Raw genomic sequence first — 19896 nt, forward strand, 5'->3', positions numbered from 1 at the left:
CTTTTGCGATGAGTAGGAGACATTCTCCACTGATGAGCATGGCAGTCTTCTTCACTGCTGGCATTTAACAATAACTAAATTAATGTTGACCTTCTTGCTAATTTTAATTCTTTAGAGACTTAGATAATAAGAAATACAAAAATAGGGGTTATATATTCAGTTAACTTATAAGAGGCATCAAAATGATAGGCCTAAGCAACAAGGAAAGAAATGAGAAATTACACATGATAACGGCATTATATGATATATATATATATATCATATAATGCCAATATCATGTGTAATTTCTCATTTCTTTCATTGTTACTTAGGCTCTTCTTGGCTTGGTCCTATTGGTGGTGTGGCAGGTCCGGAGAGCGGCCAGCAACCCCACAACCGCTGGTCGCTCACCCTTCCCGGCCATTGCGCGTGTCTCCAGGTTGAGGCGGCGGCTCGTCTTCGCTTGGTCCTATCAGTGGTGTGGCAGGTCCAGAGAGCAGCCAGTGGTCCCCCAACAACTGGTTGCTCACCCTTCCCGGCCGTTATGTGTGTTTCCAAGTGGTGGTGGCAGTGGTTCGTCTTGGCTTGGTCTTATCGGTGGTGTGGCAGGTCCGGAGAGCGCCCAGCAGCCCCTCAACAGCTGGTCGTTCGCCCTTCCAGGCCATTGCGTGTGTCTCCAGGTGGTGGCAGCGGCGGCTCGTCTTGGCTTGGTCCTATCGGTGGTGTAGCAGGTCCAGAGAGCGACCAGCAGTTCCCCAACAGCTGGTCGCTCACCCTTCCCGGCCGTTGCATGTGTTTCCAGGTGGTGATAGCGGCGGCTCGTCTTAGCTTGGTCCTATCAGTGGTGTGGCAGGTCCAGAGAGCAGCCAGCGGCCCCTCAACAGCTGATCGCTCGCCCTTCCCGGCCGTTGCGTGTGTCTCAAGGTGTCGGTGGCGGCTCGTCTTGGCTTGGCCCAATCGGCGGTGTGGCAGGTCCAGAGAGCGGCCAGCGGCCCCCCAACCGCTGGTCACTCGCCCTTCCCAGCTGTTGCGTGTCTCCAGGTGTTGGCGGCGGAGCCTCGTCTTGGCTTTGTCCTATCAGTAGTGTGGCAGGTCCAGAGAGCGGCCAGCAGTCCCCCAACTACTGGCCGCTCGCCCTTCCCGGGCATTTCATGTTTCTCCAGGTGGTGGCAGCAGCGGCTTGTCTTGGCTTGGTCCTATCGGTGGTGTGGCAGGTCCAGAGAGCGGCCAGTGGTCCCCCAACCACTGGTCGCTTGCCCTTCCCTGATGTTGTGTGTGTCTCCTGGTGTCGTTGGCAGCTGGTCTTGGCTTGGGCCTATCAGTGGTGTGTCAGGTCCGGACAGCGGCCAGCAGCCCCCCAACCGCTGGTCGCTCTCCCTTCCCAGCCATTGCGCATGTCTCCATGTTGCGGTGGTGGCTCGTCTTAGCTTGGTCCTATCGGCGGTATGGCAGGTCTCGAGAGCGGCCAGCCACAAGCAACCGCTGGTCGCTCACCCTTTCCGGGCATTGCATGCGTTTCCAGGTGGCGGCAGCTTGTCTTGGCCTGGTCCTATCGGTGGTGTGGCAGGTCCAGAGAGCAGCCAGCGGCCCCCCAGCCATTGATCACTCGCCCTTCCCGGCCGTTGCGTGTGTCTCCAGGTGTCGGCAGTGGCTCGTGTGGTCTTGGTCCTATCAGTGGTGTGGCAGGTCCAGAGAGCGGCCAACAGCCCCCCAACCGCTGGTCAATCACCCTTCCCGGCCGTTGAGTGTGTCTCCAGCTGTCGGCAGCGGCTTGTCTTGGCTTGGTCCTACCGGTGGTATGGCAGGTCTGTAGAGCTGGCGGCCACTGCTGGTCACCCCACCATGCTGGTCGCTCGCTCTTCCCTAGCCATTGCAGGTCCGGAGTCTCCAGCTGGTTGGCCCTTCCCGGCCATTGTGTCTTGTCCTGGTCCTTACCTATCAGTGGTGTGGCAGGTCCAGAGAGCGACCAGTGGTCCCCAACTGCTTAATTCCCTAGTTTGTTTCGTCTTGCCCTTCCCAGCCATTGCATGTGTCTCCAGCTGTCGGCGGCAGCGACTTGTCTTGCCTTGGTCCTAACTGTGGCAGTCCAGAGAGCGGCCAGCAACCGCCCCCCTTGTCTCCAGGTGGTGATAAGCGTGGCTTGTCTTGGTCCTTGGTTCAGGTATCTTTGTTGTGGCAGGTCCGGGTGGTGTGGTATATAATGAATGAAAAATGGCAACATGGTTTTGCCCCCAAAAAGTACAAACCTCGCCCTTAGTCCACCCGAAAGCATATATTCTGGATAAAAGAAAAAGATTTGGTTTACGGCAGGCTTAACATAATATTGTGGACAAAGTAGGAAGATGGATAAAAGAATTTTCGCAAAACAGAAAACAGATGGTCAAATGACTCGGATGAAGCGGTAATATCCGGCGTGCCACAAGGTACGGTATTAGCTGCATTGCTGTTTGTTATGATGATTGCAGACATAGACAGTAATGTTAAGGACTCGGTAGTGAGAAGTTTCACCGATGACACAAGAATAAGTAAAGAAATTACTTGTGATGAAGATAGGAACTTGCTACAAAGAGACCTAAACAAAGTATATGAATGGGCAGAGGTAAATAGGATGGTATTTAACTCTGATAAATTTGAATAATTAAATTACGGTGATAAAGAAGGAATGCTATATGAATATAGAGGACCTAATAACGAGGTGTGATGTTGAATAGGAATATGTTATGCAATGATCAAATAGCAATACTATTGGCAAAATGCAAAGCAAAAATGGGAATGTTGTTCCAGCACTTCAAAACAAGAAAAGCCAAACACATGATTATGCTTTATAAAACGTATGTACGTAGTCCACTTGAATATTGCAATATAATATGGTACCCACACTACCAAAAGGATATTGCACAAATAGAGAGTGTACAAAGGTCCTTTACAGCTAAAATAGAAGTTAAGGACCTTGACTACCGGGAAAGACTACAATTCATAAATTTATATAGTCTCAAAAGGAGAAGAGAACTCTACATGATAATACAGGCATGGAAACAGATAAAAGGAATTACCGAAAACATCACGGAGCTAAAAATATCAGAAAGAGCAAGCAGAGGTAGATTAATAGTGCCCAAAACTATACCAGGAAAACTAAGAAAAGCACACAGGACATTAATCCACCACACACCAGCATCGATAATGCAGCGTCTATTCAATGCATTACCAGCTCATCTGAGGAACATATCAGGAGTGAACGTAGATGTGTTTAAGAATAAGCTCGACAAATATCTAAGATGCATCCCAGACCATCCAAGATTGGAAGAGGTGCCTCACACCTGGGGCAACCCGAACGTACTGTAAGGTCTGTAAGGTGTAAGGTAAAGTACAGTACAAGTCCTGCTTCAACCTTAAAATTCATTCTTTTCTAAACATAACTAAATGGGCCATTTTGTCATATTTTGACAAGGCTTGCACATTATCATGCGTTCGTTTTGACGTCGCGCAACGTTAATAATACATAATAATTACACGTGAGCAGTTCTATTTTGATTCATTTCTGCTCTTGCCCTAGAAACAAATGACAAAACCGTTTTGCAATATTCTGCAAACAAGCTTCTTGCACAACTTTTTACCAATTCATACCGTTTTTTAACGTTAGAGCAAGGACAAAGTCATGCCTGTTCATTAAGGTGGTGTCAAGCCAACACAGTCATGGCTGACTTCCATTTTGTCATCATTACTGGGGCAAAAACTTTTCACAAGATGCTAAAATGTGCCTGAAAAAGTGCTCGACTGATGCCTCTATCTTTATTAACATGGCATTTCTACCTATACCGGTGGTCTTTCTATATTCTATTCTATATTCTATATTGAGTAAGGTAACTCGGCAAAAGAAATGTCATGTCAGCTTGTTGAAGGCAATAATTGTAGTAAGTAAAGTCGCTATGAAAAACATGCAAATAAAATTGCAAACTCTTAAAGTAGACTACGCAAACGTGATGACAAGAAATAATGAAAAATTCATCTCAATTTTAATTTTTGTGCTATCCCATTCCATCATAAGTATGTTGTCCCAAACTTGTCATGTTTACCTTCCATAACAAAGTTCGAAAACAAAGGCCATATAACAGGAAATGGAAAATTGTATTTTTGAGTGCTCTAAAACTGAGTTATGACTAAATTCATGACAAATTTAATGTAGCTTAAAATCCATTGTGACATTGTTAATGCTCTTCAAAGATTAGGATTGCGGATTCAGTGCTTACCTTGACCTAGAATGGTAATTTCGCACCACCGTTTCATTTTATTAAGTCATACGACCAGGTGCTGATTTTTCAGTCAAATTGGAAAATAGTCTACTTAGAGGCGATACTAATATAGTTCCATTTTTAAAGTCATTGTTGTAAAAGATTTGGAATTTTCATCAGTCAACATGAATTCACCTGTCGGTTTTCATCAACGAAAGTTTACCAACTATTACTAGCAACGATGACGTAAAAGCAGACAAAGAGTCCAATGACAGCAGGGAAGAAGATTTTGGCGACGAAGCCAATGCGGTCGAACCATTTAATGAGTTTCTGCTTCGTTGAGTCTTCTAATTTTAAAATGGCGCTAATTTTCACATTTTCCAAAGGACTGACTTTCCATACAGTGTCCTTTTCTTGTGATTTGAGCAACAACCAGTGCAATCCGGTGTTTGTGAGGCAAATGAGAAACGCGATAACGATGCAGAAAGCCAACCAAATGTCGATCAGGGTGAAGTACGAAACGCGCGCCATGGATGCCGAAGCCGTCGAAAGGAACGTCGAGAGGACGAGAAGTGACGTCAGCGCCACCATGATGCGGTCTGTAAAGTCGTCCTTTTCGAAGAAAAGAGTAAAATAGGCGATAACAGTCAGCAACATCGTCGGCAAGTAGATGCTGAGGAGGTAGTAACCATAGCGGTGGGCGAAGGTTGTGGAGAGAAGGACGTTATGTCCGGAGAAGGGTATGGTGCTGTTCCGTAGTTCTAGGCCTATGTGGACAACCGCGTACTCCAAGAGATTGGTTCTGTAAGGTGGTTTGATAGTGTTCAGCTTGCCCACGCGGAGGATGGTTCCCGGCCCCGTGTGGAATCGGATGAAGAGGAGGCATTCCTGCTCGTCAAAGGGGAACTTGTGGAGATCTGGGTCAAAGATGTACTTGACGTAGGCCTTGATGATCATCAGCTGGGTGACGGACTTGGAGGAATACCGTACGCCTGGGGAGGGGTAAACAAAGAATTAATATTCCAGTATGAGCAACAAACCGAGAGAGGAAAAGTTAGGCAGAACTAAAGGATTTTTTGGAATTACAATTACTCAGTTTTCCGTTATTCGTTTCTTGAATTTGAATTCTTACTATATAGTCTATAACAGTCTACTGTACTGGGGTTTCACCCAGCTTATCGTTTGGTTATTATCAAAATTCTGGAGAGAACACAATTATTAAAACAGAAATGTACCACCCTGGTAATTAACATCCCCTATACCAGAATACTCAAACTCATAATATTACTTCTATTATGAGTCATTCCAACGTGCTCTATCAACATTAAAGAAGATATCCACGCTTAAAAACACGTACATATTATCAGAAACAAGGTACTGTAGTCAGTTTCTCACTAAGAAGTGAAATCTCTCTCTCATTTACACTTTAATCATTAACATCCTACTTTGCTTTTCTCATTAGCGAATACAGATGGGAATTTCATCTCTTGTATTTTTTTCACTTTGAAACATTTGCTAAGTCATCATACACCAAAGTCTGCGACTTCATGGACCCCTTAATAAAGATTCTGCTGATTTCATGTGGGTAAGTTAACTATTCAATAATTATATATTACAAACTGTTCCTAAAACCACTTTAAGCTCTTGATTTTAGCTCTTGAAATCTTATTGCACGCTTCATTATTTCGCCATCGATTGTTCTAGTGACCAGTACTTAACGTAAAGCATGGGTTATGGGTTATAGTAGTGAATCTTAAATTAGTTCCTTATATTCTATGAAACAAATCTGGAAATCGTCTTCAAATTTCTCTCTCGGTTTATTTAAAAAAAAAAAAAAAAATTGGTCCCAATTATTAAAATCTAAATGGTAGACAGTAAACAAAGAATATTGTTACAACTAGTACACGGGTAAATTAAATAGATTTACCTTCTGAAACAATAGCAAAATTATCCGGCATTGGCCCACCAGTCATCTCAAGCATCAAAAATTTTTCTGTGATCTTCAGTTCAGCTTCTGCCCCAAGAAAACTTCTCACAGAAATGGCAGGCGTCCACACCGGTAGAGAGTCACCTAAGCCTATGACATTTTCTTCCGGCTTACTCTTCAAATGTTGGTAGACAACTCTTGGGTCTTTCCAACGGATGAGTAGGATGAGATCCAGCTCTGCGTCCATGTCTTTGATGTCTATGCTTCGATAGTTGATGACAGAGATGCTGCACTCAATTTCAAAAGGCTGGTCTGGGGTAGACGGTGGAGGGGTTGGTGCATAGGAACTGGGGAAGGAGGTCTTGTTAAAGCAATCCAACTCGTCAACACCGTCTGGGCAGTCAGCCTTTTGGTCACACACCTGGGCGATGGGTATGCACTGGAGGTCACCGCATGTGAACTGCGTGCTCAGGCATTTTGTTAGCATCAGGGGTATTTCTTGGTCATCCATGAAACATTTCTCATCTTTCAGTGTCCATTTCTTAATTCCAAATGGGAGAGGGTTCATTTCAGCTGACAATTTACCCTTGCAGTCAACGTCTAGCAGAGACTCCAAGACCCATGTTCCTTTCTTTTTTGCCAGAGTCGTGCCTGTTGGAGAACGGAACATCAAATGATTGCCATTTGTCTTATGAAGCCACAAACTTTTGCCTAGAAGGGACTCTTTGCATAAACCTCTTATTATAAATTCTGTTGCAGGTAAGACACAGGGCACGGGAAAAGACTCAGAAGGTAAGACTCCAAACCAGTGCTCTTCTGTAATATCATAGACCATGTCAGTATCTAACTCCCCGTACATTGGACCGAAATATGGCCAGTTGAAGAACTTTTGTTTACTCTTTGTGTAACTGTTTATCCATGTGCCATTTTGCTTTATAATACCCAAGTGAACGACGATCTTCTCCTCTCCTATAGAAGCAGCAAAAGCCTGGGAGGCTTCCTTTACTAATAAGTTATCTCTCTCATTCTGTGGTACCGGGAGTTCACCACCCAGTATGTGACAGAACTCCACTCCCTCTGGACGAGTTTGCGGCATAAAGACAATGTTTGTCATTGAGTAAGGGATGAGCTGACAAATATTGTCTACCACTTCTGTGTGTACCCAGACAGCAGTGCCATTCATGACCCAGTTGGACTTGCTAAAGCTGAAGACAGGCTCTTTGGTCAATGAATGACAGTTGGAAACATTTTTCACTTCCTCGTCGCTGAGAATATCCAGCCAGACTGTAACGTCGGCCAGATCTCCCATCAGGACCATCCACTTGTCCTTTGGGCAAAAGCTTAGGAATACAAAAGGACTGTTTGGAAATAATCCTGAGTTTTCTACTGATTTGACATACGTTTTTCTTTCTTGAAAAACCCCATCCACATAAAGAGTCGCTGACAACTCTTGCGCATCAATAGCGAAGCAGTAGAAGACCCAAGACAGGTACTTTGCTTTGTGGTCAAAGATTTGTTCATCACGGCCAATGTATAGTGTGATTTGCTCCGGTCCATGTGCTGAAAACAAACAAGAAAAAATTTCATTACTTAGTCTTTGTCTGTTTGACAGTACGTTATATATTAGCACTCTATCAACAAAGAGTAAGGTCCTGGTGATTTGTGCCTTATTGTGATACATCCACTCTGCTCTGGTGCCCTTAATCTTTCAATTGCCAGTCTTCAAGAACTTTCTTTTGGGATATTTTTCAAAACTATTAGAATTGCATAATGTTCTCTTTGATCGCCAATATGGATTAGATAAAAGGGGATATACTGGTGACATCTACTTTTTTTTTTTTTTTTTTACGTGCGTCATGTACACCTGCTTTCAGAAACCTCATTAAAAGTGTCTGCTATTCACTTGAATCCCATCTTTAAGCTTTTTGCAAAAATCCCATCTGGCAACCTACCCTCACACTTTCTGAAGGTATCTCACTAAACTCTAATCTCCCAATAATCTTCTCCCAATAATCTTTTATATCTCTTTATCAACGTCCCTTTTTTGCACACGTAACTCGTAATGCTTAACATTTCCTAATAAAAACCGAAAACAAAAATCAATATAAAAGAAGCATTTAACTGACGTGAACACAAATAACTGAGCTTTATGAGCCAAGAAATGTGAATAATGGTCCCATCAATAATAAGCAGGTCTCATTAGTGTTGTGGCCGAATCATCAAAAGATATCTTAATTATAAAAAGAAGTTGTTTCTGGTTTGTGATTTTTATGAGGACAAAAAATGTTGATGAATGACGTAAAATTAGTACAGAATATAAAGGAACTGAAGTAATTTTGAGAGAAAAATGTGCACGAACCCTATTTCCTTACAGAAATTCTAAAAAATAATGTAAGTTCTTTGTTCGATAGAACACACGATTTAAATGTAATTAAACAGAAGTATGGCACATGCTTACGAAATCGAAGGCTTCTTGTAGATGAGGGTATATCTGCTATCTACGGTAACTGATTTTTTTCATATTTAAATGTCTAAAAAAGAAATTTGGTTCACCTGATCTCTCTCCATTGTAAAACAAATTTGTCGAAATTGCTTATCAATGTCCTTTTTACGAAAAAGACAAAAGCGTCATCTATGTATCTTTTATAACCTAAAAGTTTGAACTGAAGGGGAGCCATTCAACTATTCTTTTTGATAACGCAGGAAGATTTTTGCTAGTGTTTTCAGCGATGGATATAAATATATGGAAATGATTAGCGCTGTCGTGATCAAGTTTCTTAATGAGATTTCGTTTAAACCGCTCAGCATCAATTATTATTATTATTATATTATTATTATTATTATTATTATTATTATTATTATTATTATTATTATTATTATCATAGAACTTGGATATTTACGTGGGAAGAGACCAATGGAAACAGAAGGAAAATAAAAAGCAGAAAGATGGAAATGCAGCTGGGAGTCGAAGAGGCATTACAAAGACCATTTAGTCCTGTACATACAATTCAAAAACATACAAAAATACGGTAACTCTGACCCAGAAGTGACACTTACCAACCGATATATTTTCCCCATACTTAAATGGGACGCTGTAGACTTTGATCACTGTAAACTTCACCCAGTAACAGAAAGAGATCTCGGCAGAGTTGTCAGGTATTATCTGACTCTCATTGACTCTGGACATCGCCCAGGTCCAAGGTGTTGGGGCGGAGTCGTCATGGAAACTCATGTAGCTCAGTTTGCCTGGAAAATGAGATGTTTGGTTACTGCTCGTCAAGTTGAGATGTTTTACGAAATATTAGCAGAATACGTGTCCTTCCCTTTTATTAAAGATGATAATTATTGATTGCTTACATAAACTATCTGGAAGTATCACAATATGGAACTGTTTCTTAAGTATTCGTCCTGTTGAATTCACAAAACGCAATATTGGTCTTAATGCAGTAACTTTACTTTTTTCCCATTTACCAACACTGGCAAAACTACATTACAATATCCTTTAGCTTCTAAAAGACAGTAATTGGAATATAAAATTTAGGCCAAAGGCCAAGTCGCTGGGACCTACGAGGTCAGTCAGCGCTGAACGGGGAAAATGAGGGCAAAAAGTTTTTATAGGTGTAAAGGAGGAAAACCTCGCAGTTGCATTAAGAAACAATTGTCAGAGGAGGGTGGAAAGTAAGATGGAAGAAAGATAATATTGACGGAGGGGTTGCAGCTAGGGACCGAAGGGACGCTGCCAAGAACTTTAAGTAATGCTTAAAGTGCACCGCTTGGGGTGCACTGACAGACTAAAAAATAATGATGGCTCAAAAACTGTTCTTAAAAAAAATCTGGTAACAATAAACAATGAAAATTCTTCATTAGAGATATATATGAGGCCTGAGCACATGTTTCTGTGTAGATGTTCCAATTAATCACCTCACTGTTCTATATCTCAATTGCGCTAATGCCCAAAGAGACCTGAACTATACGAGGCGATCTAGTAACACCAGTCAGTCCGCGTCTTCTCACATTCATTCAGATTAAAACAGTCATCCTCAGGTTGCGGTTTTTCCAACCAACATTTACGAATTCGGAATTAGAATTGGATTGGAATATAAAATTTAGACCAAAGGACAAGCGCTGAGACCTATGAGGTCATTCAGCGCTGAAAATAATGTTGAAATAATTGCTAGGGAGGGTGGAAGGTAAGGTAAGAAGAAAGAGAATATGAACGGAGGTACAGTAAAAGGAACGAAAGGGGTTGCGGGTAGGGGCCGAAGAGACGCTGCAAAGAACCTTGAGCAATGCCTACACAAAGTCGCGTGAGGAGCACTGACGGCACAGAGTTCTGGTTACGCTTTCTGTGATGGCTGCCTTTGCTGAAACTTATCCACATCAAATTTCATTTATCCCTTTTTGAAGTTCCATATACTCAACGCATCCCGTTCACCCTTGGCTAAGGGTTCCTATGACAAAACTGTTCCAAATCACTTTCAATTTATCCCTGTGCGAGGGGTTCCTCCGACTATTGCTACTCAATATTACAATAATTTTCTCCTCTGTTTATGCCCCATGTTAAACTACTCCTTGTGTGAGGGTCCCCATCAACAAAACTACTCCATATTACATTCTTATCACCCTGGAAAGATTGTTTTCATGACCAAAACTACTCGATCTCAGAACTATATACCCTTCTGTGGAGTTTCCGCTGACCATAAGTACTCCGTGTCTTTATTTTATTCTTACTTTTAGGAAGGTCCCTGTTCCCCGAAGTTCTACATATAGCAGCCGTTCACCATTACGCGAGGGGTAACCTTCATACAAACCTTCATGGAGGTAACCCCCTCGTGAAGGTTTAAGTGACCAGAAGCTTTCCACTTTGCATTTCGGGTACTACTTTTCGAAAGATCCTGTAAAAAAAATCAAAAACCTTCACGTCACATTTTAATGGTCGTCCATGATCACACGAAAGAAGTTGAGTGACGATTAAACACATTAATATAATTTACCATTTTATCCACCGACAACTCAGAGAAGAAAGCAGGTTGACTTAGTAAATATTCAAATATTTTACGGCAAAGGCCATTGCCATGATTTTCTTTGTGATCTGCGTTAATCAATAAGTCAAACAATCGGATGTTTGTTTCTCTTTTTTCTTCTTTTTTTTTTAAGTAAGGCAAATCTAACTTTGTCAAAAAGAATCACAGAGATGTCGATAAATCCTCCGTCCACAATATGGAAGTCACAAGCTCGAAGTTCAACTGGTTTTATGAACAACCTCAGATCATTTTTAGAATCTGGTGTTCTCTCCCTTCGTCAGTATTTTCTCAATAGTTCAACCTGCCTTTTCTCTAGAGGTGGATCTGCCATAGCTTGTGGGACAGTGATGTCCATTTATACAAAGTCCATTAATACAGATGGCTTGTGGGACAGTGAAGTCCATTTATACAAAGTCCATTAATACACACCTTTTGGCCTATTATAAGAAACCGCTATAAACGGAGAGACATCCATTAAGTCTTGAGGACGTGTTACCAGCTTTTACCTAGAACCTTTCAGTCAAGATTTGTAGTTAAAATACTTTAACAATTTATGAACAATGTCAGCCTAATGCGAATAAAATTGCCATCTTTACAGTTTTTTAAAACAAGGCATACAGAATATACCACGGCAACACTCATGGATCTATATAAATCAAAGATTCTCTCTTCACTAAGTCTGCTTTTAACAACATTCACGTGATTTAGTATTTTACTACTCTTCGTTTGAGCTTATCATATCAAATATTTTCCATTTCTCTTACTCCCTGACATTTCCTAAATTGCTTTTCAAGGCAACAAGGCGTTTACGAATTATTTTTCTTATATTTCATACGAATATTCACGGCTCTAAAAACTCTTATAAGCTTTTAGAGCCCCTAGAATTCTCGCAAATCTAAGCTCTGTAAAGGAAAGTTACCATAAGGATACAATTCTCGCTTTACAAAATGCCAGTGTTACAAAGACGTGCAACTGGCCTTAGCAATCTAGAGCTAGTCTCATGGAGCACAACAAGCGGGTGTGGAAACTGTTGGAAGGCGGAGAATATCAATATTAATAACTTTATAACTCAATTTCAGCAAGCTCTTGGACTGTGCTATGTTCAGAGATCTGTTTCACACGTTATTCTGAAAAGTCAAAGATAATCCCGGATTTTGTTATTCGTGATTTTACCTTTGTTATAGAATTAGTAAATCACTTTCTCCATCTTCCCTCTATCATTTGTATGGAATGGAATATAGAGTTTAGGCCAAAGGCCAAGCACTGGGACCTATGAGGTCATTCAGTGCTGGAAAGGAAATTGAGAATAGGTAGGTCTGAAAGGTGTAACAGGGGAAAACCTCGCTGTTGTACTTTGAAATGATTGTTAGGAGAGGGTGGATAGCAAGATGGAGGAAAGATGATATGAATGGAGGTACAGTAAAAGGAACGAAAGGGGTTGCAGCTAGGGACCGAAGACACGCTGCAAAGACCCATTAGTAATGCCTGCAGTGCACTCTGTGAGGTGCACTGACGGCACTACCCCCTACGGGGTCTATCATTTGTAGATTAGCGGCTAATGTTGTTCATCGGGTAGCTTTTTTTTTTTTTTTACTTTTATTGTTTCTATTCCACACAAGCTTGAAAACTGATATGTCTCCAAATAAACTAGAATCTTCCAATGCAGAAACAATGACCTACTTTGAAAAGGATTTCTTTCCAGTCAAGGATCATTCTTATAGCATTCAGAGGCCGGTGAGATGGACAACCTGAAGGTCTTCTCTAGACGACATACTCTGTTAAGGGATGGGCGATTATAACTGAGATACAGTGGACCGAAAAACTTCAAAACCTCGGTACTAGACAAAGAACAGTTACCAAACCCTAATTCCAGGATTACTGATTTCCAAAGGTGAATGTGAAAGAAACAGCGGACTGACGGGCGTTGCGAATATGTCAATACAATCTCACCATGAGCTTCGCCGAAGATGGATGCGATCAGCAACGACCAGAGGAGGAGAGCGCGGAGAGACATCCTGGCTCGTAGAAAGCCGTTTCGTTCCAGGTCCACCTGTCCAGAGAGCCGACCTCAGACTGACTGCTGGGCTGATTACTGCTGTGTGCGTCTTTCTTCCTCTACCCTCCTCCCTTCGACTAATGGGAGGAAAAGAAAGAAAAAGAAACCTGGTCAAAAGAAACGATCTTTGTCATGCGTGTTATTTGAATAACGGGCAAAAAAATACTTAAGGTGCGGTAACGGTTGGATTATTTTCTTCACTCGGTGCTTAGTTACTGACACAAACCATGTTTACTTTGGCAGCGTTGTCAATAAGGGTATATAGCAACTTGGCCTTACGTTTCTGTGCATGAGCAAATGTGCTCTTTCTTATACCTCGTAAGTACCACTAATTTTGATAACGTTGATACACAGTGCTGGAAATCCATCGAGGCACACACATACACAATACAGTATATACAGTACTGTATATATATATATATATATATATATATATATATATATATATATATATATATATATATATATATATATATATATATATATATATATATATACATATATATATATATACATATATATACATATATATATATATATATATACATATATATACATATATATATATATATATATATATATATATATATATATATATATATATATATACATATATACACAAAATACGACTGTAGACACTCACGTCCCTAAAGTCATTAACAGGGTAGGTAAGAAGCCATTTTTTCAGTCCCAGATCGTGCCTGAATATTCTTTACTGACTCCTTTAATAAAGTACAGTAATAATGCGTCAGAGTCAAAAGAATACAAATGTAGAATTTGATACGCTAAAATATTATACTTTACATTATGAAAATGTGGTGGCGTTTCTATTAATCTTAAACAATGTATTTATTTTTTAAAAATGTCTTTGAATAAATGACTAAGTGCGTGTATATGAGAGAGAGAGAGAGAGAGAGAGAGAGAGAGAGAGAGAGAGAATGGTCTTTGGTTGTGTAGTATCAAACTAAGCTACAAAATCACAGATTTTTTAAACAAATACTGATTATGTGGCATCCAGTTCATTTTACAGTAATTTATACTTCATTCAATAACTTGCGCAAAAAAGAAAGCCGTACATAACCTACTTTTTCCTGGTCTTTTAGTTATGCCTATAACTTCACGAAGTTTGAGGGCAACGTTGTACTTAACTTCGTGAAATGAGGAAGAAATTCAAATGAAGTGAAGTTTCATGTCGATAACCCCCTATTCCTGAGGAAGAAATGCTTTTCGTAATGCAGAGTCCGATGGAATCGGCAATTTAATGAACTAAGAAAACTGATTAATAATAGAAGAATTTAAAAGAATCATAAACTCTCTATCTCCCTCTTTCCTCGTTATACTTTTGTGTTTTCTTAATTTCTCTCTCATTATTAGTGTGATTACTACACTCTCTCCCTCTCTCTCAAGAACTTGAAAGTTATTTGACTCTTAAGATTCCAGCGAAGTTGATGCAATTAGCTGCAGTGGCGTTCCTGAGGAGGGGACGGGGGGCAGGCGCTGTTTGATATCATCCCCCGGGCCCCAAAGTGAGGGGGCCCCAAAATGCGAAATTTAACCATTGCTGCTATGACAGGACAAGCTAAATCCAGTGGCCCCAAAATGGTCAAGGGCCCCATTTATTTTTGGACCCGAAAGTTTGGGGCCCAATTTCCAATTTTGTGAACAAAAATGTTATGTAAAAGGAATAGGGCTGTCCAAGGGCCTCCTCCTTCTCATACGGATCGAAGGAGGGTGGGTAACGTTGATTGGGGTAAGGGCAGAGCCGATCTAAGGCAATTGATTACTGCTTATAGGGGTCCTAATTATCCTCTGAGGGCACCCATAATGGTCCCATTCGCCTAGATAATACACATCCAAATGATTCAATGAATCTGGCCTTCTGGAAATGAAGGAGAGATTTCAGAGACTGGGAGACCATGTGGAGCACTTTGGTTTCCTTCTTCAACCAGAGTTACTTTTAAAATCTATGGACGAGGAAATCTTCAAAAACACAGTGCAGACTTTGCCCCCTTTTATGACGATGTCTAGCCAATCCCCCTGTTCAAAATTATATAATAGATGCACGTGTAATGTTTTTCAATAGAGAACTACCAAGGCTACCAGTGGATATTTGGAAAAAAAATCAATAGTTATGGAAAAGATGTTTGCCCCAATCTCGCAACAGCAATCAGAATTTTACTTACCATAACAACATCTATTGCTTCTTGTGAAAGATCCATCTCAAAGCTGAAACTAGTGAAGAACTATTCACGCAGCACGATGAGCCAGGGCAGGATTAGTAGTTTAGTATTAATATCAATGGAATCAGAAATGCTGGATAAAATTGATATGATTGATATAATAGAGGAGTTTGCTGCCAAGAAGGCACGTCGAAAATTGTAGGACAGTAGGAGCAATTGAGCAACTTGAAAAGTGTTAAGCGTAGGCCCTACCTACTAACAAGTGCACTAACATCAACAAGAATACCAATGCTTTTGTTCTGTTTATAATCTCGGAGCGGTCTGTGGTCCTTCCTCTCCCTTTTCTCCCTTCCAGCAATATTAAATTAACACTCTAACTTCATTTTACTCTGTTCTACCCTCCCCTTCACTCTGTTCTACCTCCCTTCACTCTATTCTACCTTCCCTTCACTCTTTTCTACCTCCCTTCACAGCTTCACTCTGTTCTACCTCCCATCACTCTATTCTACCTCATTTCACTCTATTCTAACTTCTACCTCCATTTACTCTGTTCTATCTCCCTTCACGCTGTTCTTCCTCCCATCACTCTGTTCTTCCTCCCATCACTCTGTTTTACCTCCCTTTGAACCCTTTCACTATGTTCTACCTTCCCTTCACTCTATTCTACCTTACCTCCCTTCACTCTGTTCTACCTCCCTTTCACTATGTTCTACCTTCCCTTCATTCTCTGCTACCTTCCCCTCACTCTTTTCTACCTTCCCTTCACTGCTTTAACTTCTTTTCACTCTGTTCTACCTGCCCAAACTTTGTTCTACCTCCATTCACTCTGTTCTAACTCCCTTCACTTTGATCTACCTCCCTTCACGTAATGGAGTCCCTTCCAGCAATATTGATTCATTTAACTCCCTCCACATTCATATCGCCATCAGAGTACATTACTGTTATCCTCATTTTTACCATTTATCATTATGTTTAACTGGATTAAGTGGATCTTCAATTATTCAGTGTACACCTAGTTTTAAGAAATAAAATTTCTGAAATTTCCATTTACAAGTGCCTTTAAAATGATCCTACAATTGCTCATATTCTAAAAATTTTCCCCGAACCCCCCCGCTGCTTTGGCTCGCTTCTCTCGCCTCCCACCCCGTAAGAGGGCCCCCAAATGGGACTGTGCCCCACAGGCCCCAAAATGTCTAGGAACGCCCTTGATTGGCTGGATTTGAAAGGTGTAGCGTGCTGTCCTAATAAGCCCTGAGTGAGTGATACTTAATCCAGGGAATGGAAAGGAATATAGAATTTAGGCTACAGGCCAAGCACTAGGACCTATAAGGTCATTCAACGCTGGAAGGGCAATTGACAGTAAGGAGGTTTGGAAGGTGTAACAGGAGGAAAACCTGGCAGTTGCACTATGGAATAATTGTTAGGAGAGCGTGGATAGCAAGATGGAAGAAAGATGACATGAATGGAGGTACAGTAAAAGGAATGGAAGAGGTTGCAGCTAAGGGCCGAAGGGACGCTGCAAAGAACCTTTTAGTAATACCTACAGTGCACCTCGTGAGGTGCACTGACGGGACGGCCCTTCTACGGAGATTTAATCCAGGGGAGAATGAATGACCTTTAAAGTCATTTAGCTAAGCTTAAAAACCAAGTGTGACCAGAAGGTATGTGAACGTGAAGGTCATTTACCATAAATTGTAACGATGTGACTCCTAAACTCCTTGAACTTTAAATACTACCATGTGACCTCGAAGGTTATTTTACGTTAATTTGTACCGTAAAATTACCAAAAAGCTATTTTCCATTAATCAATTTTACTGGGACCATTCAGCCATTTTGTTTTGGTTACTATCAGTTTGACTCCAAAAGTCTTTTTGCTCTAACCCACACCATTGTGACCATGAAGGTCATGTTACTTTATAACAATGCCTTACTTGATATCAATATGACCTTGAATCTTATATGTGATTCTGTAAACAAGCTTACCTTAGTTATTTTAATATGACCTAATGTTCAGTGTATCTTGAAACCTGTTATCCCGTAAACCATCTGAACTGAATACCAACTTGGCCCAAAAACCCGACACATATCTAAAATTAATTTTACGATAATCAATATGACCATAACGGTCATTTCACCTCGATTAACTTGAAAAGACTCTCGAAAGGCATTTTATCCTGATTTTAAAAAATAGACAATTTAATAAAAGACTGCTTGACTTCTTTACCAATCGGTGCAACGAATTATAATAGCGTCCGTGAGCACTTGCGGATCCAGGGGGTGGGGCACCTTGGCACGTGCCCCCGCCCCCATAAAAAATAATGACAAAATAATACTTTAGATTTAGATAATAATGACATAAATGAGAAATACAGAAATGGGAAAAAATAAAAAATCTATTATAGAAATATATATATAATATAATGTATATCTATATATAATATAAATATATATATGTGTGTGTGTGTGTGTGTGTGTGTAATATGAAAACTGGTGCCCCCATGAAATTTTTCTGCATCCGCTAGTGTCCATAAGTGTGAATATATACTATATATATTACGTGATTTCCCATTTTACGTCAAGAATAATTCGCATAGTACCCCCCATTATCGTTTTCTATGTTGCTACGCTAACTGAGAGTATGGATGATAATTTATTAGTTTAGAAATAATTGTATTAATAATCCTTTGAATGTTTAAAATTAAGATATGTTATTTTCATAATGTTCAATATCATTGAGTAAAATGTTTGTTTAATAAAATATTAAATCAACTCCTATATACAATATTTGGCTATGTTTAAAAGTACAGTATATATCAGTTAGGATTTTCTACGTTTGTTCGAGAGATTCCCAGGCTTCCAAGTAGTGTTGTATGTTTTGAGATTATGCAATATTCTACTAAAATTTGTAGTGTAGCATATACAAAAATATCCAAGAACTAACGATTTCATATAAATTTATTGTAACTTTTATCATCAATTACTAATAATCATTTTTTTATCTTAATCACGGTTTTTTTTTTTTTATCTTCTAATTCCCTTACCATCAGATGATCTCTCGGTAACCTGTTGTTTTAAGCACGCCTTACAATGCAATCCTCAACTTCGAAGTTTCTGTATTTATTAAAGTAAAATTAATCTGTTTTACATGCAATGTTTGCAATTTCTTTCTGGGTTTCCCACTCAAGTAAAAAAATCCCATTTGTATTAGTGAGGTACATAAATAACAGGCGCGTTTCTGTAATTGAGCGATAGATCCGTATAATCTTCTTTCAGTAATTTGCTTTTAATTCTTAATGGATACACCTATCCTGCAAAAAACTTCTTGAAGCGAGATTTCATCTCTGGTGCTTGAAAGCAGAACATAACCTTGACCAGCACCAAATGATGGTACTTGTCCTTAACACACGTTTTCCTTTGCTGGTAAATGCGACAGTTTGTGTAACAGCAAAACAGTCATCTCTGAAATATAAAGAATATATAGTAAATGAAAGTATATTACAATGTCCATGAGCAAACACACAGCCTTCTGATGACATACTTTACCATGAATATACGAAATGAAACTTGTATGGACAATATGGATTAATGGTCACAATAAATACTTCTTAGTCTGCAAAATGTTGGTCTAGTGGAAATAAATAATAAGCAAAACTAAAGGCCTGCTGAAATTATTCGAATATTTCATAGCTGCAAATCTTTGTCACGCAACTTTGCCAGCTAGTGAAAATCATGTGAAATCTTCTTCAAGGGGGCCTACCTCATCACTTTGTCATCCACAGGAAAGGTACCGAACGCAATTTCTTTCCTGTAATACCAGGTACAGTACTTCTTAATCTATCTATATAAAAACTGATTAAAAAAAAATAATTTTTATGAATGAAACAATAGCATCTGGCTGGTACTGAGATGAAAGGTTCCCTCCAAAGCCTTAATTTTGAACTTGTGAATTAATGGGGCGAGCACCTGTTCTTACTATAGCCATCCGCATGAGCATCTGTCCCTTGTCCAAAGCCTCTCCCCACGTGTTTTGGGTAATTTTAATGTCAATAATGTACCCTCTTCAGTGACAAAACAAACGCAGAAAACATTCCATTGTGTACTGTAAAAGACTCAGCACCTGTGGCTATGCAATCAGGGGCCAACCCTAACGACCCGTAACCCCAAAACGGACCCTTGCCCTAATCAATCAGGCTTTTATATTATGCCTCCTTTTTGTAACACAATGTGATGTGGATTTACTGTTTTCATCCCATTTGCAACTCTGATAATCCAGCACCTTCAGTGTGAACTGACTCAGAGGCCTACACTGTCTTGCATCATCCTTCCATCCATGTCCTTAGGAATGCCCAGTCTGCTGGCTGAAACTTCGTGTGCCAATCTCTCTTACTGCCAAATGAGCATATTTTCACGTTAGCTGCCTTGCAAAGCTTACTGAAATTCCTAAGCAGGTTTGTTGTCAGCGTGGCATTCTGCATAACTGAAAACCACCCACTTAGACTCA

General features: G+C 40.3%; 1 protein-coding gene across 1 annotated transcript; it reads right to left on the reverse strand.

Annotated features, from left to right (window-relative positions):
• Positions 1-4047: 4047 nt before the first annotated feature.
• On the reverse strand, positions 4048-8192 carry LOC136838987 (uncharacterized). Its single transcript, XM_067104671.1, has 2 exons — positions 6136-8192; positions 4048-5200 (listed from the first exon to the last, which is right to left on the reverse strand). The coding sequence occupies exons 1-2, from the start codon at positions 7814-7816 to the stop codon at positions 4428-4430; spliced, it is 2454 nt and encodes an 817-aa protein (XP_066960772.1). The 5' UTR covers positions 7817-8192; the 3' UTR covers positions 4048-4427.
• Positions 8193-19896: the final 11704 nt, after the last annotated feature.

The sequence above is a fragment of the Macrobrachium rosenbergii genome, chromosome 5 (genome assembly GCF_040412425.1).
Source record: "Macrobrachium rosenbergii isolate ZJJX-2024 chromosome 5, ASM4041242v1, whole genome shotgun sequence".
Taxonomy (NCBI): Eukaryota; Metazoa; Arthropoda; class Malacostraca; order Decapoda; family Palaemonidae; genus Macrobrachium; species Macrobrachium rosenbergii.